Genomic DNA, 22,698 nt, shown 5'->3' with positions numbered 1-22,698 from the left:
TACTCCCCAATGTCACCACATGGAGGGACATATGACGTAAAAAAGGGGATCTCATAAACTTGTTCTGGTCTAGGATTATAAGCTCATGAGCTTAGTCTTCACTGTTGAGAAACGAAAGAAAGACTTCCATCCCTAAGTTTAACTAAGATGTAGCTCGCTTCTTTTTTGATGTGAAAATGAGGTGATCTAGTTGCACCTTCCATTACGACTTCACTCCAGTAACTAGCCCCGCCTTCGGACATGGATATCTCCCATAATGTGACAGGCGATGTTCACAAGGCTTGGGAACGAATTCACTGTTGTGTGATTGATTGACAGTTACTAGCGATTTTGGCTTCATGTAGGCGTGTTGCATACTACAATCCAAACCGAAGATAGGTTTTTGGAGTTAGCTCACCTTAGCGGGATTGCGACCCTTTGTCCCGGTTATTATAGCACGTGTGTCGCTCAACGCATAAGGGGCATGATTACTTGATGTGCTTATTTTGCATTAGTAACACATCACATGATTTGTATATATTTAAAAAGTTAATCTACCTAGCAGTATTTAAAAATTAAATCAAGCTTGGGCTTAATTTAAAGGAAAACTACCACCTCCTCCACCTCTTCCACAAGAAGTCATATAAGAAGACCGAAAAGCCAAGAGCCGTGTACCTGGCTTGGAAGCTGGTGCGGAGATCGGAGTGAGGTTCGGAAACCGCTTTTGGGGAGGTAAGGTCTCAGCCTTGGATTTCTCGTTCCTCAGTCGTCTGTATAGCCGTTAAATTTAATTAGCCTTCGAACAGCACACCACTAATCCGCTAATGAACTTCACTAATCACTAATTAAACACCACCACCACCTTCTTCCCTAATTAGCACAATGTCTTCCTCCTCCTCCCACTCTCTGCTTTGCAGTTCGCAATTCGATATTTACTGTCCAGAATCGACGGCGATGATGAATTCGGACGGCTGTTATCGGCTTTGGTTGTTGAACTGAAATTTGAAGAAATGGGGAGTAGGATCCAGCAGCACTACGCCATGAGATCGCCGCCCGCCAATTCCTATATTGGCAACGCTCTTCACGACCTCAACACCGCCGACGCTGCTCGCCCCGCCGCAGAGATCGACTCCATCGATGGTGATTCCGTCGCTGAAGATACCCACCTCCGCGAGGACGACGGCTCCGGCGCCGTTGTCGACGGCTGTATGCACGAAGCGTATACCAATTCTTTGCCTCTTCACTCGGTTCGCCTTGGAGTTGAAGACGATCGCTCCGCCAGCAGTGGCGGCGGCTCTTCCACTTCCAGGGCTCCCTACTGTCTCTTGTCACTTCAAGGTAACAACTTTTACACAATTTCTTCCTTTTTTTTTGTAGTTGTGATCCTAAGTTTGGATTTTGATTCGAACCCGTTTGGATTTGGATTGGATTCAGATGTTTCGCCTATCGAATCGGCTAGGGCACGGTTTCTGCAACTGATTGTGGATCATTTTATTAGTGAACATGTGGTTGAAGTGCCTAATTCTGAGGCTGCTTCTTCTGCTGAGTACAATGGTGCTCTGTCTCACTCTGGGCAAGAAAAACTAAACAAGAGGAAGCCTGGAGAGGTGCGGTATGAAGGCGACCCCAGGCTGGCTTTGCCATTGATGTATGTGGCAAATGTGTACCAAACTTTGGTTAACGATGCGAATATTAGGCTTTCAAGCTTGAGTGGATTTCGAGAGAAGACAATTGGGGTTGCCCTTGAAGCATCTGGTGGGTTGTACAGATGCTTGGCGAAGAAGTTTCCCAAAAAAGGTATTCAGTTTCTCTGCACTCACTAACATTTATGCTGATTGCTGAATCCAATTTACCTAATGAATCTTGTCGTTTTTTCGTGATATTATCTGATTTGCCTGTATCGTTCTGAAGGATCGCGTACATTTAGAAGAAGAGAGTTGGCCACATCCGTTGAAACGAGGACGAGATTTCCAGAGTTGGTCATACAAGAAGAGAAGCGAGTTCGTTTTGTGGTAGTCAATGGTTTGGATATTGTTGAAAAGCCTACTAGGATGCCTACTGATGATGCTGAGTGGTAAGTTAGTGTGATATGTTTTATGATCCTTCCATTTCTGAAGACTTGATCAATGCTTTCCATTGGGCAATACATGTTCTTTGGGCAGTGTTAGCTTACCACACTCCATATTAAGAGTGCCTAAATCTTTTCCTTTCATCATTTTCGTGCTCTTTGCTACAGGTTCAAACGGTTGACTGGTCGGGATGAAGTAGCAGTCTATGCTCGAGACTTTAAGTTCTACTCTCCAAGACACAAGTATAGACGTGTTGCATCAAACTCCTCGCCTAATAGTATCGCCAGTTTACCTGTAAGCTTGATGTGGTTTATTTTACAATACTTGGTTCATTTCATTAACTTTTACAATGAATTTAAGATCAGATCAACCGTGAAGAATGCAGCTCAGTAAAGAACGTTCTGAAACTGTGGTTGGCTGTTAACTTGTAATGACATAGGTCTTTCTCCACTTGGTCATGTTTGAGTTCATCCAAAAATTACGATTGCATGAGAAGGAAATTTAAATTTTGTGCTACTTATAGAAGGAAATTTACTGTGGAGTTATCGATTCATCCTCTTAATTATCCTTTTCAGACATTTCCTGGCACTGATAATTCTTCCATGTTGGCTGCTGCTCAGGGATTCCGCTCCGCAAGTGAAGTAAGAGTTATTTTTAGGCTTAATGATTAGTGCAAGAATGTTTTGTGTTTGATTGTATTGTCAATATATTGAGAAGAGCATCGTCAGCCTATGTCAAGATTGTTTTTGGCACTCCGTGTGTTTCTGTACATGCAAAACATTTGTCCATCCGAGAACGGAGATTTATCCTTTTCCTTTTGGCAGCCACAGAATCAGCAAACGACTCCTTCGTGTAAGCATCATATGCAACCCTTGTCGCACCAGCCTCAGTTTCAGCACCAGACTCATCACCAATCCATCAACCAAAGTCCGCATGCTGTTCATTATTCTCAAAACCATCAATGCGGTGCTACCTCTCACCTGCCTGAAATCGCTCATGCTCACCATTCCCCAACCATGTCGCAACACATGGTTTGCTTACAACCCCTCACTGGAGGCCATGTAGGGGGACGTTTGCATGTGTTGGTGAGTTCTATTTTCGCATGCTGTGTTTTTAATTCACCTTCATCTCTTGATGTTTTCGCTATGTTTAGAATGAAGATTGTCTAATCTGATGAAGCATATATTGACGAACCACATCAGAAATGTTCCTTACTGATCATATTTTCTTCCAGCCATCCAGTCCTGCCAAGTTTTGCGATGAATGTGGGGCGCCGTACTTGAGAGAAACCTCCAAGTTCTGCTCTGAATGCGGCGTTAAGAGGTTGGGAGTATAATACGGTCTCTAGACGCTCCACAAACCAGCCATGTAACATTTGTTCTCTATTTTGCTGTAAATATATTTAGCATTGCAATTATGTAGTACTCAAAGAAGATCGATTTCATGCCTACATTGCTCAAAGTACACCATGATAACGTAATTTACTTCCTTAACTTTGGCAACGACATGTTCTTCTCGGTTTCCTTCTTCTTTACGTTGGCCGTCCGCCATCTCAAAAGCAAGCATGCCAGCCTCCGTGCAAACGGCCTGCGCCATGGAAAAATAAATTACCATAAAGATGTGACTTATTCATATGCATCGAGTTTTATTAATTTCGAGTTCGATCCATTCAAAACAAATATGTATCCTCACTCGCTTCGAGGAGAAACCTTTTGATTCTAACTGAAAATGGATGGTGGGTTAATTTGATTTTGCGGTTGTGCTCTGAGAAAAATCTCAAATTATCTACGGATTTATATAATAAAATCAAGTCACTCATAGTTCTTAATAAATATGACTCAGAATGAATCAGAAGTTCAATTCAGTGATCTGGATTTTGCAGTTGTATCTAGAAATGCGTACTAGATTGCCTACGTATTCATTTCGGGATCAAACCGAACGTAGTTCGAAATTGGGCTTATTTATTTGGACTTTGATGATTAATGGGAGTGGCCCTGGCCCTTGCATGGATGACCAAACCGTCAGACAGAGTAAAAGTCACACTCTGACACACCACTACCCGCCACCGTAAACCCCGAACAAAACATCTCAATACTTGTCATCTCCGCAACTCCTCAGCCGCCGGCTCAACCATGAACTCCTCCTCCACTCTCGCCTCCTCTTCATCCTCCTCTTTCTTCCAATACAAACACCTTCCCACTAAACCAACCCAACCTTATCTTCTCCGTTTTGCCCCTCCCAATTCCCACAATTCACACAATGTCCCTGCCCTCAAAGTCACAGCCTCCTCCTCCGCCCCCCACCACCGCAGCCTCCTCACAGGAAACTCCCACAGCAACCCGAACCCGATTCTCCAAACTCTCAAACGCTACGCCAAAGCGGCCATTCTCATCGGAGTCACCGCCGCCGTGTTCACCACCAAGTCCTCGACTTTGCTCGCTAGAGCCGAACCTCCGCCTGCATTGACCGAAGAAGCGCCGACCCAGGTCACAGATGACGAGAACAACCAATCCTCATCGCCATTGTCCGACTTCCTGGGTTCGAATTCGGAAGCCATCGATGCCCTGAAATCGCTTCTGCAGCAGAAGCTCGAAAACGGCGAGGATGACGAGGCGCTCAAGATCCTGCAGCGCTTGGTCGCGGCGCAACCCTCTGCCACCGAGTGGAAATTCATGATGGCTAGGGTTCTCAGCGAAATGGGCGAAAACGAAAGTGCCCGCCAAGTGTTCGAGGAAATACTCGCCTCGAACCCCTTGTCATTCGAGGCGTTGTTCGAGAACGCCCTGCTGATGGACCGCTGCGGCGAAGGCGAGGCCGTGATAAAGCGATTGGAGGATTCATTGCAGGTTGCGGAGGAGGAGAACAAGGCGAAGGAGGCTCGAGACGTTAAATTGATAATGGCGCAGGTTCAGTTCCTGCAGAAGAATGTGGATGACGCATTGAATAGCTACAATGAATTGGTAAAGGAGGACCCGAAAGACTTCCGGCCGTACTTTTGCCGTGGGATGATTTACAGTTTGCTTGATCGGAATGCGGAGGCAACGGAGCAGTTTGAGAAGTACCGGCAGCTTTTGCCGAAGAAGTTCGAGGTGGATGGCTACTTGAGGAAGCCATTGTCGAGAGTCAAGGTATTCGGGAGTGACGAGAATTGAGGTTTTAAGGGTCTGCCTCTGTTGAAGGACTCATTTTGTTCATCTGTTGTTTTGAATTTGAGACGTGTTCGAAAGTAGAAAATAACTTGTTGTACAAGTTAACACATTGTTGTTACATTTCAATCCAGTTAATAAAAATTTTGCACCTTAATAATTTTACTTCATAATATATGGTTTTACATCCAAAGAAGCATCAAGTTGTTAAACACATATACGAAAGTAGGCCCTTTAAGGGAATTGACCCTCTTTTTTTTTTTTTTTTTTTTTTTTTTTTTTTTTTTTTTTTTTTTTTTTATTTTTAAGTGGAGATTAATTGTGGGATAGAATTCACATCGAATTTCAACAATCGAATCATCTATGTTGCAAGTCTCAATACCAATTCAATTTGAAATCATTTGCTTATTTAATTGAAACGATGAAATTTCAATGATTCTTAGAACACAACATTCGTTAATTTTTTTGTACCCAATTAGATGCCTCAAATATAACACATTCAAACATTCTCTTTTAATTCAACATTTCCAGAGATGTACTCAAATTAAAAGGTTAATATCACACCAACAGAAACATCAAATTCTTATACAGCAAAACAAAATTCACACACACACACACACACACACACACACACACATATATATATATATATATATATATATATATTTATGTACATAAGCAGAGATTTGATGGCTACTTTCTGCCTCCTCTCTTCTTGGGTTTCTTGTTCTTGCCCTTTTTCTTCCCCTGGTTTCCAGTTTCATTGCTGCCACGTTGGGATCCTGAAGCGGCACCAACTTCCTTGTTCTGGCCATTGTTCTTCCCCTGGTTTCCAGTTTCCTTACCGCTGCCATGCTGGGATCCAGAAGCAGTGTCCGCAGGCGAAGACTTTGGATTTGACTCGTTCGATACAGAATGTTCCTCACCTGCATTTTGACTGTCCCCAACACTAGTCTCTAATGGTTCCACCACACCAGAGTTTGAAGGCAGAATCTTACAACTCTTCCCCTCCTCAGAAATGGCACGACTGCTAGATTGAGTAGCTCCTGCTTCAACAGATTTAGCGTGTGAAGCTTGCAGGACGGGAATGTTAGGAAATAATTTTCTATAGATGTCATCCCTGGACTGGGACTGGCTGGCCTTTATGTCCACAAAGATGGCATCTGAACATGAGAACCTTGAACAATTGACCCCAAAACTTGCTATTACCATAGTATTTCCGATCTTCTGAAGAGCAGCAGCGACTAGCACATTCAGCATTATGCTTGGGGAGTTGCGGCTCCTCCTGCTTTTAAGGACGTCATAAAACTCCCACGGAAGGAGTTGCGTGATATCGCTCCTCCCCAGCAACTTATCCAGTATATTTAGACCCTTCCCAAAGTTCACACAAACCATGCAAAGTAGCACAACCAATCTCAGCAAGAGTGGTGAATAATCGTTCTTCCAATTTCTGCTGGACTTTTTGATCCATCCAATCATATCGTCCTTGTTGAAAACACAGCCACAAACCACATCAATCACAAAACCAACAATCTCATCCAAAGATGGTCGCACATTGGCCGTCATCAGACTCAAGTTGGTGTCTTCATCTTGGTATAGAAGCCATTCCACAAAACAGGAGCGTGTAGTGATAACAAAACCTTGGAAACAAGTTGCCAAAGTCACAAGGCGCTCTACAAGGTACATAAAGCAACCAGGCGACATGTAATCATTAACCCTCCTCCAGTCTATCCTATAAGTTTCAACTAAAGCTTCATGTAACCTCCATATAACTGACACCTCTCTCGGTACTTGACTAGCATTTCCAGGTTTAATATCCCTACAGAGAATCCTGATAAACGCCATCCACGGTGAGTTGCCCTCCAGATTTTTCACAAGCTTCTCATACAGTTCACTATTCAGCTTCCCAGACCCCAGAATGACCATTACAAGCCTTCCAATTTCCCCAAGAGACAGCGTGTTCTTGGAGCTGGTATACTCGACTATTACTTGTTTCAGCACATTCTTTGAAGCATCATTTCTTCTAAAGGAAATCATATTCTCTGTCACGGAATTCCTTGAATCCAAGGGAAATATTCGAGCAACAACACTCTCAGTCGAAGAAGTAACAAACCTCTGCAGCGTCTTAGTATCTTGATCCCTTAGCTTCAAATATTTTGATTGCAAAAGACATACTGCGACCTCACGGATATGGATAAGACACCAGCTTTGGGAGAACGATGGATCATGATTCTTCATTGGAAACTTGCAAAGCACTTCAAGTTTGTCCAGAACCTTCATGCCAACTGAGAGCAATTCTGAACTCCAATAATTCATAGCGGCTGAAGCAAGCTGGTGAGCATCAACGGAGACCAACTTCCCATGATGTCTTTTGTCCAGGCCTCGAGCCCAATCAGCATCAGAAATCAGTAGCACATAGACTGGATTAAAATTCCGATACAACCTCCATACTCCAAAGTAATTAAAACAAAATTCTCCATTCTTTTGGAATTCATTAAAATCTTGGGTATCAAGGCATCCAAGACATTCAATCATGTAAGCAATTTTATACTTCCAAAAGTTCCAGATGTACATCAACGAATGTGTAGAAACCTGGTTCTCAGATATCCTGTCTTCTGAACGCTTTACCGGATCATCAACCAATTCTTTTACCCACACGTACTTATTGGCACTTGAAGAAAGATGAGCATCCAGTATTTTTCGAGCCGACAAAATTTCACCTCCAATACTCCTATGTCTCTCGCAGGCATTCATTTGGTTTTTCATCAGAGCCAAGCTACTCTGCTCATTCAATAAAATGTCTACCTCAGTGCAAACAAACTCATAAAAGCTTTCAGACTCATTGTTAGCACACGACTTGGCTTTTGATAAAAGCTCCTTCTTTTGTGAAAACTGCTTAATAGGCCACCCCTTGCTGCCATATGACCAAAGAGAGTTGGCAAGCACATAGAATAGAATACGCAATGATGCCTCTCCGAACTTGCCAGCCTTCTCAAGGAAATCAGCTTCGAGTAGAATATCGCCTTTCAGTTTTGCTACTTCTACGGCCTCAAGATAGTTTCCAAATCCTTCTTCCAACAGAAGCAGCTCATCAAGAGTAGCGTACTTCTTCAAAAAGTTTCGCATTGAAATTATAGAATTAAAAGCTCTAACAAACTTCATCATGGATCTGTTATCTTTCAACTCGTAATAGTGAAGTGCGCAGCTCTCCAGAAATTCCTGCTCAATTTTATCTATTCCTTCTTCTCTTGTGGCCACAGCAGTGTCCTCTACCGGATGCTCCTTCCAATATTCGATGTATTTCAAACCCATTTCAAATAGCTTTCCTTTGGCACAAACAGTGAGACACTCGGAGAAAAAATTGCCTTTAGCGTACACATCTGCGGCATCTTGATAGCATCCTGCCAGAGAAAAACATTCTCCTGCTCTTTCCAATTCACCACATTTATCCAAATAAATCCTAGCTGCATCATTAAAAGTTATAAGATGAGAAAACTTACTTATCAAACTCGAGTTTTCTAGATTAAGCGATAGTACAAAGAATTACAGGCTGGGATGCAAGATTTTGGAGGATTAAAGTCCAACAAATGATAAACCAAATTTTATCAGAATGCTACTGCAATTTCACTTTTTTTTTTTTAATTTATTTTTTATTTATTTTTTATAGAAGAAAATGCTATTGTAATTCACTTTAAACTTAAAAAAAAAAAAATTAAAACAGAAAGAGGACAAATAGCAAGTGTTAAAAGAGTCATACCTGCTCTTTCATACTCTCCCAAATCAGAAAAACATCTAGCTGCGGAATCTGCCTTGCCTATAGCATCAAATATCTCGGCAGCTTCCTTAAGAATGGTATTGGCCTCTACAGGATTTGAAGTCCGCATACGATCAGCGATAGCTTTAAGGCCAGCAGCTTTGGACCTTCTTTCCCAATAAGTATCACCAGCTCTTTCAAAGCACATTGTGGCCATTTCATAGTTATGTTCGTGGTATAGCTGCAACAAACAAAGAGAGGATTTTGTCAATATTACTAGAAAATAATGGCGCTTTAACATAAGTAATTATGCAAACCTTAATGCCTCGTGATTTCCACTCCTCGGGGCTGCTTGCAACTTGCATTGCTTGTGCAAGGGAATCATCCAGTTGCCTAACTTGTACAAGACATTTCTTCTTCCAATAGTCAAACATTGGTTTGGAAATCTCTTCTGCATTCTCGCAAACCCACAACCTCTGTCTTGTCCGAGTAACAGCAACATATAATTGTTTGAGTTCAGAGCATAAGATGTTGTGTTTGGCTTCACTGAACCTTGGAAAGCGTTGGGGCAATGTGGAGTCAAGTAAATATTGGTCCTTCATATAATCATATATCACCCTCCATTTCGTTTTCATTGGTGATGAGCCAAAAAAGTTGTACAAGAGTACATCCTACAAACAAGTCATAAATGTCATAAATGAAACCAAATATAAACTCAAAAAACATATCAAGATCCAACGAACTGAAAATATCATAATAAGTAAAGCGGGCAGCAGCAAAAAATTTCACAAGCATAAAAAAGGGATATAGATGAAAAGAAGAAATCACCTGGAATTCAAGCCCCTTGCATTCCACTATGGTCAGAACAAGAGCATGCTTCCCAACAAATTTGGAAACTTCTTTCCTAGCATCATCATCACGGACCAAAATAACTTGCTCTGCGCCGAAGCCAACTATATTTGCACTATCATTTCCACTATTCCCAAAAATTTTTACGATTGCATTTTCATCTTCTCCGGATTCAAGCACCACCGGAGCTTCCCCATATATCAGACTGGTTTCAGGTGCCAAAATATCAATCGATTGGGGGAAAAAACGATAAAGTAGTTCAACAATGCTCTGTGATAACTTCAATACACCAGCATGGGTACGGAAGTTTTGAGTCAATTGTTTAACTTCTGATATTTGTCCCTTTTCTTTTCTTTCGTGAGGCTCATTCCCTCTAGCTTCCAACACAAACTTCTTGTAAAAGAGATGCCGTATATCTTGGAACCTGAAATCAATACCCCTAGCAATTGTTTGTGCTGTATCACCAGAAAAGACAAAGCCTTCTTCAACATTGTTGCTCACATGCTTAAACAGAGCAATTTGACTCATTGTGAGATCTTGAACCTCATCGATATAAACAAAATCCATTTGGTCACCCACAAATTTTCCATGCCTGAGACGATGGTGAAGATCAATTACAAAATCAGCCAGATCAAATTCACCTTTTTCCATCTTCATTTTTTCATAAGCCTCAAAAATATCGTATATTTCTTCTCTCGTTTGCTTGCTTAAAATGGAACCCCGGCCCTCGGACAGGTGAACATAATCCTCCCGGCTGAGTTTACCATCACCTGCTTCTATGGCTCCAATACCACCTTTAATATGAGATATTATCTCTGTGAAGACTCTGGAAGCATCAAGCTTCTTCGTTAACTGCATATTGAAATGGGGCCAGTAAGACAAACTGAATCTATCATAATTAACCTCCTTTGTCCTTATAAACGTCTGCAATGCAACGGATCTTGAGCTTCTCAATTGACCTTGAGTAAGTGTCCTAGCCTCCAGGAATCTATCAAAGTACGAATTACTCAGCGTTCCATCAAGCATCATTAAGAACTTATGAAATGTTATAACAAGAGGGTAAGATTTGGGAGAAATATCCTGAAATGAATCCTTGATATCCTTGAATTGAGACTCCTCTTCATCAAAATCAGCCATATCAATCGAACTTTTCTCAGCTGAATCACTTCCACCACATGCAAAACTGTAGACATATAAAAGTTTAGTAACATAAGGTGGCTGATAAGACGTTTGAAATTTACAGAACAATAATGTAAAATAAGTCAGGGATAAGAACAAAACTTTTGTTGAATAATCCACATACCTTTTCAAGTGTAGAACATGTTGCTTGATGGCAAAACATAGCTTAGGACTCACGGTCACAAAAAGCTGGTGTAGAGTTCTTTCCTGAGTAGCTGAAGAACTCTGCCCAACATTGCTATTTTGACTACCGAGGCATCCTTGCTCTGCCAACTGAAAACATTGTTCTTTTTGAAATAATTTCATGGTTAAAACAGTGGTTTTCCCTGTTCCTGACCGTCCAAGTATAAAGGTACTTCTCTGATAAAGGATAATCTCCATTTCCTGGTCAGTAACTTCAAATGGAAGATCCAACTCTCTACCCTCGCGGTCAGACAGCAAGTGATTCACAACACCAGATGACAATGAGTAAAACTTCAAGAGCAATAAACTCTCGTTGACCTGTGAATTCTCAACATAACTTCTACCGTCAGAAGTGTCACCAACTAAGTCACTCTCAGCTTCAGTGTTGTTAAGGTCCTTAAACCGGGGAATATCCAAAGTGGGTGGCCAGCTATTCGGAACTTCTAAATCACTGTTCAAATGATAAAGAAGCACAAGAATTACTTGAGAATTTAAAAAAAACTAGGAAAAGTTTGTATCTTCATATGACTACAGAAATAGAGCATTTGCTACTACAAATTCATGCATGTCCAGAAAAAGAAAAGGAAAAGGCCTAAATGCCAAACAACATACCCGTCAAGACACGTCTCATTGCAACGATTGATGAAATCATCTGTATATCTATTGAAAATACTCTCCAAGCGATTTTTCAATTTGGGGATATCCTCTAGAGGCAATATATCCCAAATCTTTAAAACTTGAATGTATTTCATCTCCTTCACAATGTCAATTGAGCAGACAACATATAGACCTTCAACTTTATACTGCCTCAAGATTGCTGATGAGTTTCCACTAATAGTCTCTACATTTCGCTTTCTTGGTCTCCAGCCACCAGAAAGCTTAAGTAGAAGATTAAGCACTGACTTCTTCAAACGGATCGACTTCAGTTTTTTGAACGACTTCAGGAAAATATCACTGAAAAGTACCTAAAGGGGGAAACAAGAAATTATAAAAATGGTTATAGAAAAGCTTCAAGAAACCAGCAATTCCAATTTCAGAACAAAGATTGATAACTTCAAACTATAGGGAGTAGTCGAAAATTAAGGCTCAGAAAAACAAACATAATAAAACCCAGAGCATTACCTTCCATATTTTACTGCTGAAGAGTATGCTGTCAGGATTAAGCAAATCATCAAATTGCTCAAACTCTTTCTTCACCTCTAATATGGATTTTGCCAAATCCTTGTCTTCATCAGCATTAAAAAAGCATTGACGAATTTTGGCATCCAAGACCAAGGCCTCCCAAACAGATTTACTATTAGATAGCGTTCTTTCATTCCCCAAAATCCAGAGACAGTGCCTGAAGTCAATAGCGGAGCTGAAGTTATTAATAACAAGCAACAAGGATGCAATAAATAACACAAATTTGAATCGAACCATACCTAGCTCTTGTAAGAGAGACATTAATTCTTTGAGGTTTTGATATGAATTCAAGAGATTGGTCTTTACTGGATCGTACAGTGGACATAATAATTATGTCTTCTTCCCCACCCTGAAACCCGTCAACTGTCTTCACCTTCACTGTAAAGCCATCAAGCTTATCATACTTCTTTCCAAGTTTTTCCTGAACTTCAACTACCTGTGCAGCATAAGGAGATACCACACCAATACTGAGCTTCTCTTTTGAGCCAACCCATTCTGCATACAAAGAGAAAGCCAAAAGAGAAATGTTCAGTTCTATCGAGACCAAGAAGTAATTAGCCATTAAAAAGAGAATGAGGACCGATAACTGTTCTGAAAAGAAAACATCTGGAAATTGAAATCACTGAAATACTGAAAAAAAGAAAATAAGCATGACTCCCGAGCTTGACATACTTTTGTACAGATTCCGTAGTATTTTCAATACAATGGCAACCTCAACCATATTCTTTCGACTACGTCCATCCTCATCTTTCTCCTCTCTTCCACCAATAACATTAATAAAAGAATATGGACCGAACATTGATCCTGGAAGATAGTGTTTCTCATAGCTTGTATTTTGAACATTTGGAGCGTCCTGGAGCAACTTATAATAGAAATTTGAATTTGAGAAGAAACTTATTGATGGATGCATTCTGTATTGCATATTTAGAAGGTGTTTTGAGTGACCCATTAAGCTCAACCTCTCAAACAAGCTTCTTGCAAAACCAGCTTCATCAGACACCTAGGCAAGAACAGAAATTTATCCATAAACGCAAAATCATACGAGTGTGCCAAAATAGAGTTAATTTCTTGATGTATTCATCTCCCAATTGGAGGATTTATATAGGAATACAAGCAATGATGATCAGGTATGAAACCAGTACAAGAAGTCATAAAAACACTACTGCCTATACCTAACTTTACTGTTTACAACTACTTTATTAATTACAATGGAACTCATGTCTAATTTCCTAATTCTTAAGTCTACAATGGCTGGCTGCTATGGCTGCTTAAGTCCACAATGGCTGGCTGCTTCAGTTAACACTCCCCCTCAAGTTGGTGCATAAATATCTCGAATGCCCAACTTGCTGAGTGCAAGATGGAAAATCCTACTTGACACTGCCTTTGTTAACATATCTGCTAGCTGGTCATCACTCTTCACATAAGGCAAGTTAATGCTACCATCAACCAACCTTTCCTTAATAAAGTGCCTATCCACTTCAACATGTTTAGTACGATCATGTTGAACTGGATTATGAGCAATGCTAATGGCGGCTTTGTTATCACAATAAAGATTTGATGGCTTTGTAGAATTGAAACCCAATTCTCTCAACAACATATTGAGCCATAACAATTCTTGCACGCCGTGTGCCATACCTCTAAATTCAGCTTCAGCACTGGATCTAGCCACTACATGTTGCTTCTTACTGCGCCAAGTAACTAGATTTCCTCCAACAAATGTAAAGTATCCAGAAGTCGATCTGCGATCAGTTACTGACCCAGCCCAATCTGCATCAGTGTATCCTTCAACTTCTTGATGTCCATGATTGGAAAACATCAAGCCTTTTCCAGGAGCAGACTTCAAATACCTGAGAATGCGTTGTACAGCATCCATGTGGGCTTCACTTGGCCTATGCATAAATTGACTCACCACACTTACAGCATAGGCTATGTCAGGTCGTGTATGAGACAAATAAATCAACCTCCCAACTAATCTTTGGTATCTTTCCTTGTTAGCCGAAACTTGATCAGGATAGTCTCTTAATCTATGATTTTGCTCAATTGGTGTGTCTGCAGGTTTACAAGCTAACATCCCAGTCTCAGTTAATAAGTCTATAACATATTTCTTTTGAGAAAGAAAAATGCCATGCTTTGATCTTGCAACTTCAATACCCAAGAAATATTTCAAAGTACCCAAGTCCTTCATTTCAAATTCCTTGGCTAGATACATTTGAAGTTTTTGAATTCCCTCGACGTCATTACCTGTAACCACCATATCATCCACATAAACAATTAAGGCTGTAAGTTTACCTTTATCATGCTTAAGAAATAAGGTATGGTCAGCCTGAGTTTGCTTGAACCCATAACTTCTCATGGATTGAGTGAACCTGCCAAACCATGCCCTTGGTGATTGCTTCAATCCATACAAGGACTTTCTCAACCTGCATACTTTGCCAATATCACAAGTGGTAGTGAATCCAGGAGGAAGATCCATGTATACCTCTTCATCCAAGTCTCCATGTAGAAATGCGTTTTTCACATCAAACTGTCGTAGAGGCCACCCCAGATTTGCTGCCAATGACATAAGAACCCTAATAGTGTTGATCTTTGCTACTGGCGCAAATGTCTCTTGATAATCAATGCCATAGGTTTGAGTATAACCTTTGGCTACCAATCTGGCCTTGTACCTCTCCACTGAACCATCAGCTTTATGCTTTACTGTGAACACCCATCTACACCCAACAGATTTCTTGCCTTCAGGAAGTTTAACCAGTTCCCAAGTGGAGTTTTTTCGAAGAGCTTCCATCTCTTCAATCATAGCTTTTTTCCATTTTGGATTTTTAAGAGCATCCTGTAACTTATTAGGAATTGAGACTGATGACAATTGGTTTGCAAAAGCTATATAAGAGTCTGACAAGCGATGAGATGAAACAAAATTAGATATAGGATATTGAATACCCTTTGTGGAAGAATAACCATAACGAACAGGGGGTATCCCTCGATTTTCTCGAATAGGATAACGAGAACCAGACTCATGATGTGGTTCATTTGGATCAGCACTTAATGAAATCTCATGATTGGACTCATCAAATATAGTAGGCTGAAGAGAAGGAGAATGAGTGGTTACCTCAGGATAATTCGTATGAGTAGCAGCTGATTGGTCAGAGAGTTGGTCAATGAGGGGATCTATATGTGGGTGGTCTATCTCATCAGCCACTTTTTCGTTTTCTTTTCCTTTATCTCCCCTTTTTCTTGTCCTCTCATATACCTTCAATATTTTTCCACTCTTTGCCTCATCATTAGGCAAATTTGGACCATCACCGGCATCAGACAAGTGTTCATCCGAAAAATGCATACCACCAATGTCAAGTGGCCACTGCTCTTCCTCCTTACTCCCCATCTCCCCCTGAAGAGAAGTGACCGAATCTCCGTCTGAAAAATAAGCCTCTTGTTCCTGAAAGGTAACATCCATAGAGACAAAAAATTTCCCATTGGGAGGATAGTAACATCGATACCCTTTCTGAGTAGCAGAATAGCCAATAAACATACATTTGATGGCTCGAGGATCCAACTTATCACGATGTTGCATGTGGACATGAACATAGCAGACACAACCAAACACTTTTGGAGGAATATGAAGGAGTGAAGGAAGAGAATGATACTGGGAAAGGGTTTGGATAGGTGTTTGAAATTGGAGAACACGTGATGGCATGCGATTGATAAGAAAAACAGCTGTGTGAATGGCATCACCCCAAAAACGTTTAGGAACATGCATAGCAAAACATAAAGATCTAGCCACATCCAAGAGGTGACGATTTTTACGTTCTGCTATACCGTTCTGTTGAGGAGTATGTGGACAAGATGTTTGATGAATGATACCTTCTTGTTGAAAAAATGTTCCAAGTCCATAATTCAAATACTCTTTCCCATTGTCAGATCGAACAACTTGAATTTTAGCATTAAATTGGGTTTGAATCATTTGATGAAATATTGGAAAAACAGACATAACCTCACTCTTATTTTTTAGTAAGTATACCCAAGAAACTCGAGTGCAGTCATCAATGAAAGAGACAAAGTATTTAGCACCAGTATGAGTAGGAATATGAAATGGTCCCCAAACATCAGAATGAATAAGAGAGAAAGGAACATCACTTTTATTGGAGCTTAAAGGAAATGAGACACGATGATTTTTAGAAAAGATGCAAGTTTCACAATGGAAATTAGAAACCTTGACTTTAGAAAATAAAGAAGGGAATAGATATTGCAGGTACTGAAAGGAAGGATGTCCCAATCTTTTGTGCCATAACCAAATTTTTTCAGAAGCTTCAAATTGTTTAGCTTCCACTTGACAACTGTAACTTGTCTTCTCACAATCTGGTGGTAAGTCCAAGTAGTATAGACCTCCCCTCTCTCTACCATGACCAATCAACGCTTTCGTTCGAATATCCTGAAACCAACAATGAGTAGGAGAAAAGATGGCAAGACAGTTTAGTTGATTTGTGAGTTTACCAATAGAAAGCAAATTGTGAGAAAGATTAGGAACATGTAAAACAGATGAGAGAGATAGGCATGGTGTTAATGAGATGGAGCCTGCTCCAAGCACTGGAGTGGAAATACCATTAGCAACTTTAACGGTATTTAAAGGTGGAGTAGTGTGAGAAGCAAACCATGAAGAGTTATTGGTCATATGGTCAGAAGCCCCCGAATCAATGATCCAAGGTTTATTTGGAGCACCAAATGTGGTGTTCAAGGCAAAACCAAAGTTACCTGCGTCGACTAAGGAAGTGGAAGCAGTAGTAGGAGAAACTGAGTGAGCAGATTGATCTACTCGAGGCACGGAAGGCGTTGGTGTAGACAGGTGTGCTTGTGATCCAACAATGCTTTTCTTTTGATTTTCCTTCTTTTGAACCCACCAATCAGGATATCCATGCAACTTAAAACAAGTGTCTCTAGTATGCTTATCCTTGTCACAATAAGTACACTTCCTTGTATCAGTAACTTTAGATCCACCTGATCGAGAATTCGAGACTCCACGGGGAAATCGAGACGGAGCAGCTACCATGGCTGATCCTTCCACTTGTGGGCCAACCAACATAATGGTTTGCCTACTTGCTTCAGCATTCACAAGAGCATAAGCAGCACGAACAGATGGCAAAGGTGTTTGAGTCAAAACTTGACTGCGAACATGATCTAAATGAGGATCAAGGCCAGCCAGAAAATCATACAATCTTTCTTCTGAAATTTCTGTCTCTCGAGCAGCAACATCATCAGCACATTTCAATTTTCCAGGACGTAAGAAATCTATTTCTTGCCATGTTTGCTGGAGTTTACCATAATATGCAGATAAAGGCTCACCATTCTGGCGAGTCGCCAGTGCTTGACGGCGAAGTTCATATAATTTTGATGCATCTTTTTCAATTGAGTAAGTTTGGGTAACAGCATCCCAAACATCTTTTGCAGTAGAGAGTCGGAGAAAAATGGCCCGCAAATCTCTAGTCATGGAGTTGAGAAGCCAAGATTGAACCATGGCATTCTCTTCCTCCCATATAGCATACGATGCATCGGCTTCTGCTGGTGCCTTCTTTTTTCCACTGACATAAGACCATTTGCCTCTGCCAGTGATGTAGATGCGGACACTTTGGGACCACGAGGAATAGTTGGACCCATCCAACTTGTCTGGGGTGATATGCAGAGACATATCATTTTGTGTAACAGCGGCTGAAACAGTGGTCTTGGAGTCACCCATTACTACTGCAACGAATTCTCTTTATTGAAACAATAGAGAGTCAGTCTCACTGAGAGAGATGCAGGAACAAAATGCAAGGAGGAAGAGGCAATGGCACGGGTTTGTTGGGTGATTCCAACGGGTATGGTTTATAGGGTATGGGGTAGTATTTAGGTAGAGATGCAGCGGAATATATATGGTTAACAAGCTCAATATGGGTAGTGATGTTGGCAGATATGGCCAAAGAGAGATCGGATTCGTATGAAAGTAGAAGGCCTGCTATTCTGCAGGTCTTATGGGGTAGATGGCAGTAGTGCCAGTAGGTTAATCAGAATAGAAACTCCTTTTGGATCAGAATGGCTCTGATACCATGCCAAAATAGAGTTAATTTCTTGATGTATTCATCTCCCAATTGGAGGATTTATATAGGAATACAAGCAATGATGATCAGGTATGAAACCAGTACAAGAAGTCATAAAAACACTACTGCCTATACCTAACTTTACTGTTTACAACTACTTTATTAATTACAATGGAACTCATGTCTAATTTCCTAATTCTTAAGTCTACAATGGCTGGCTGCTATGGCTGCTTAAGTCCACAATGGCTGGCTGCTTCAGTTAACAGAGTGAAACCAAAAATTGCAATAAGATATACAGAGGATGTAGATGTGTGTGTGTGTGTGTGTGTGTAACCAAGTAGCATCAACGTACATTGCTTTGCACTGTAGCTGGTAACTGACATTCATCACCAACAAGAACAGCGTGCTTCACACCTCGAAGTTGCAGCGGTATAGTTGATTCGCACTCTTTCAATTGTGCAGCTTCATCAATAACAACAAGGGTCAGTGGATCCATTGCCACTCTATGCAGCTTATATGAACTGGATGCAGTGCAAAATATTAAGGAAGCTCTTTGAAAACAGAACTCCATCAGAGATTCTTGGTTCCGAACATTTGGAAGACTAAGCCCTCTAAGAGAATCCTGTAGAACATGTAATACTGAAAGGCATTCTCTTCTCTTCGTGTACAAAAGAAACGGGTTATCCATAAATGGCTCAGGCACATGTTCAACTTCTGAATGAGAGAAAATCTCTTCCAGTCCCTCAGAAACAACATTCCCTTGAAACAATAATGATTCAAAGGAATCAAGCAGGCCCAAGAGTGAAGTCATATTTTGGAAATTACGTTCCAATATGTAATTTTTGCCTATATGAGTACAGAAGGTAGATATGCAATATCTTAGGGGTAATGCAGTAGAAACAAATCTCTCTCTGAAAAATTCAGGAAACGATTTGCACATCCCCCTGCTAACTTCACTATCACTTCTGTATTCTTTCTCCGTCAGTTCACTGCCACTAGTTTGTCCTTTCTCTTTGGCCAACTCATTTTCCACGAAAATATGGTAATGAGAAACACAATCTTCGAGAAAACCTATCATGGAAGCAAAGCAACTACTCCAACCAGTCAGCGGCCCCAAGCACTCGCCAAGCCTTTTCACACGGTTATCCATATATATATCTTCAATGTCTGAACCAACTTTTAGTCGCTCCTTATTCCCAAATAGAAGAATTTGTCCCAGAGGACAAAACATGGCATTAGACTCTGCTTCAGTCACCATCTTTACAACACGAGAAGCCACTTCAGTTATTGCGACATTTGTTGGGGCACAAATGAGCGTCCTACAGTTCATCCGTAACAGAGTAAAAAGCAGAGTGGCGGTGGTTCTAGTTTTTCCCGTCCCAGGAGGACCCCATATAAGTTGCACACCAGACTTGGAATCACCATGCAGCATTTCAAGACAGGCCACAACTGCCCCTGTTTGTGACTCGTTCAATCCAGCAGATGAACTATCAGCTAACCACTTATCCCAGATGTCATCATTCGTTTCAGAACGAAGGTGATAGTTTTCCTGAGCCTGTTACCAACATAAGAGTTTCAGTCAATTCCAACAATATCAGTGTTGAAATATATTATCCCATTTAAAATATCAGACGAAGTTGATGGGGGCATGGATTAAGATTTAGAGAGAGTTTTAAAAAAATGAAAATAAATCATTATACAACCGAAGACTTGAAACCAAAGATAAAAGGAAAAGAAAACTCTTTTACTTGTTTGAACATGGTAGTTTTATGTTATACTTATGAGAGACGGTATAGGTTTGGTCTATGCAATGCTAACTAAACTGCATAAAACCTACAGTATTAATCCTTAAGGTCTTACCACAAAATCAGTGCACAGAACTTCCTTGATAATCTTCAGATTTCTGGACATGTTCAATGATTTCCATATTCTGCCATTAGGGATTAAATTCACAAGGAATACCAAAAAAAGTGATTTCCAAGCGCTACTTTCGTCTTCAAACTCCTTTGATGCCTTGACTTTAAAATAAAGTGAAGTACTATTATCCTCGTTCTCGTTTTCTGAGACTTTAGTGACTGATACAAAAGCCCATGATCTCCCAACCCTTTGTAAATCAGAAACAGTTTCAGGTTTAGCATCCGCTAAGATAAAAAGGTCCCCGGGCAATGTTTTGTATGGCTCCTTTCCACGATCACAGAACCTGTTTCTCCAGTAATTAACCTTGACATCATATAGATTTTTCCCATACGGTTTTGCTTCTTCGAAAGCAACTACTTCAGCAAATGGTGCTCTGTAAATAGTTTCCATACTAGAATGCACTTGAGCTCTAGTTTCCTCCAACAAAGGGAATAAATAAGACCCAAAATAATGCTGAACCGATTGAAATGATTTCGGAATCTCTTCCACCTAAAACCGTTAAAAAGTTCAAAATCATTACAATGCAATAGAAATTAGAGAATTAAATTAAGACAATATGTTCTGCATAAAAAAAAACAATCCTCCTCTTGCAGTAGACGTTAAGATTCAAGACCAAAGCTATCAACTTTACGAATCGTTTGTTAAGGTGGTGCAAAGTTTTCAACCTCCTGTGGTCTTTGCAACTAAGCATTCCAAAAAAAAAAAAAAAAGATAACGCAAGACAAGGGAATCGTCTTTTGCTACCAAAACTCAAGAATCGTTACAGTGCAATAGCTTCAAGATTCAAGTCCAAAGCTTTTAGCTGTCAAGAGTGAATCCCACGTCAACCTATAAGTAATTGGCTACTCCTCGTACTACCAATCGGTTTTACGATGGAAACTCAACTTAGTCATTAGCATACAAATTGTTCACTGTGGTGGTAGAAAAGTTCTCAATTTTTGTGGGTTTTTGCAAAAAAGAAAAAGAAAAAATGCAGTGACAATCTCACCAAAATATTAAGAAAAACGAGTAAAGTAACGCCTTTTTGCAAACTAAAACTCAAAAAATGAGAACTTATGAGTAAAAGTGGAAGAACATACCCGGTTCTTGTACAGATTCTCATCGAGAATGTCTTCAAGTGACCAAGAAAACACAGTATCAGTGAAACGGTCCGTTTCAGTCTTCTTCTTGCCTGAAGCCTCCATCACCTCACTCACTCTCAGTCTCACTCCACAGCAAATGCCTACAAACCCAGTTCACAAAACCCCACTATTTTACAGAAACATGATCAGTTTTTCAAAAGGGCAAAATTACGAACAATGAAAGGAGACGTTTGAGGAATTGTACGAAAATAATGCCGCCATGCATTTGAAGAAAAGGAGATAAATCAGTAGCAACTTTTTCACCGAAAGAGAAGGTATCTCCACCCCATTAAGCAATCAAATGGAAAAAGAAGAGAAGGGTATTCACTATTCACTTCACCGCTGAGGGTTTTCTCCTTGCCTTAGAGGGGAAGTTCCCTTGATCGACTGGCTGGTCCGTACTAGTTCCTCTTTACTAATTTACCTTAAAGCTTAAAGGTTCGACCTTTACAAATACACATTAATAAAATCACCATAAAACTCAATAGATTATTGATAAAAGTGACCTTGACTGGGTTCTTGGGTCAACGAGGATTCGGCAAACTATTAAAGTTCGAATGTGAGGTTAAAACAATATGTGCATCATTTTAAGGGTAGGTGGAAGATGATGCCTCATTCTTCTTCGAGGAAGAAGCATACTGGTTCTCAGTCACACTTCTTTTTTAATATCGGTGTTTTACTTAAAGAAAATTCAGATTTCAACAAATGTGTCGTTTACGTTGTGTTATTGAGCTTAATACGTACATAACCTAACCTTGATACTAAAAGAAATTTAAGATTTCAGACCAAACCAATTGTTAAAATAAAAAATAATAATCTAACTGCTTATGTATGTAATTATGTTTGATTCCAAAACTTAGGAATCAAACTCTCAACAATAAAAAATATCAAATGAAAAAAGTAACAATTTTCAAAATCACAATAAGAATCTTAGAAAGTTAAATCACCTCATGCTCGCACAATCTTTTGTTCCAAAACACACGTCAAAGCTAGTTCCTTCCCTTCTTAGAAAATAAAGCTCAACTTTTTTAGTGTGCTAGAAACCGTACGGTTCAATAATTTAAGAGAGAGAGTACAAGCGATAATTTATATTGATATACACTAAAGGAAAAAAAGAGAATTTTAAGTGAGTATAAGAGAGAGACTCTAACCACAAGGGAGAGAGCCTTTTGCTCACCACAATAATTATAATGTATGCTCACCATACACCTAATTGTTTGTCATGTGTCTTCTAACCTAACTCTAATTAATTCT

The 22,698-nt window shown here is 40.2% G+C and overlaps 3 protein-coding genes across 4 annotated transcripts; 2 read left to right on the top strand and 1 right to left on the bottom strand.

The window, feature by feature from the left end:
- Positions 1 to 578: 578 nt before the first annotated feature.
- Positions 579 to 3,550, top strand: LOC137736408 (PPR containing protein). The gene is made up of 8 exons (XM_088683241.1): positions 579 to 711; positions 897 to 1,317; positions 1,414 to 1,776; positions 1,891 to 2,053; positions 2,216 to 2,342; positions 2,624 to 2,689; positions 2,873 to 3,133; positions 3,283 to 3,550. The coding sequence occupies exons 2-8, from the start codon at positions 990 to 992 to the stop codon at positions 3,382 to 3,384; spliced, it is 1,410 nt and encodes a 469-aa protein (XP_088539367.1). The 5' UTR covers positions 579 to 711; positions 897 to 989; the 3' UTR covers positions 3,385 to 3,550.
- A 27-nt stretch (positions 3,551 to 3,577) lies between these two features.
- LOC137738035 (protein SLOW GREEN 1, chloroplastic) lies at positions 3,578 to 5,367 on the top strand. Its single transcript, XM_068477639.2, has one exon. It carries the CDS (start codon positions 4,181 to 4,183, stop codon positions 5,198 to 5,200), a length of 1,020 nt encoding a protein of 339 aa, XP_068333740.2. The 5' UTR covers positions 3,578 to 4,180; the 3' UTR covers positions 5,201 to 5,367.
- Positions 5,368 to 5,685: 318 nt separating this feature from the next.
- LOC137736418 (uncharacterized) lies at positions 5,686 to 21,866 on the bottom strand. 2 transcript variants are annotated; one of them, XM_088682700.1, is made up of 13 exons: positions 21,403 to 21,866; positions 20,267 to 20,812; positions 18,759 to 19,961; positions 13,014 to 13,341; positions 12,581 to 12,836; positions 12,282 to 12,498; positions 11,772 to 12,124; positions 11,101 to 11,610; positions 9,777 to 10,980; positions 9,266 to 9,619; positions 9,103 to 9,189; positions 8,952 to 9,027; positions 5,686 to 8,658 (listed from the first exon to the last, which is right to left on the bottom strand). In XM_088682700.1, the coding sequence occupies exons 1-13, from the start codon at positions 21,505 to 21,507 to the stop codon at positions 5,888 to 5,890; spliced, it is 8,010 nt and encodes a 2,669-aa protein (XP_088538826.1). In that variant the 5' UTR covers positions 21,508 to 21,866; the 3' UTR covers positions 5,686 to 5,887. The 2 variants fall into 2 exon arrangements, with proteins under 2 accessions (XP_088538826.1, XP_068331789.2); XM_068475688.2 differs by having other exon boundaries at positions 8,952 to 9,189.
- Positions 21,867 to 22,698: the final 832 nt, after the last annotated feature.

Source organism: Pyrus communis, chromosome 13 (genome assembly GCF_041283825.1).
Source record: "Pyrus communis isolate YQ-2024b chromosome 13, ASM4128382v1, whole genome shotgun sequence".
Lineage (NCBI taxonomy): Eukaryota > Viridiplantae > Streptophyta > Magnoliopsida > Rosales > Rosaceae > Pyrus > Pyrus communis.
Note: the sequence above shows the minus strand (reverse complement) of the source record. Positions and strands in the feature narration are given on the sequence as shown.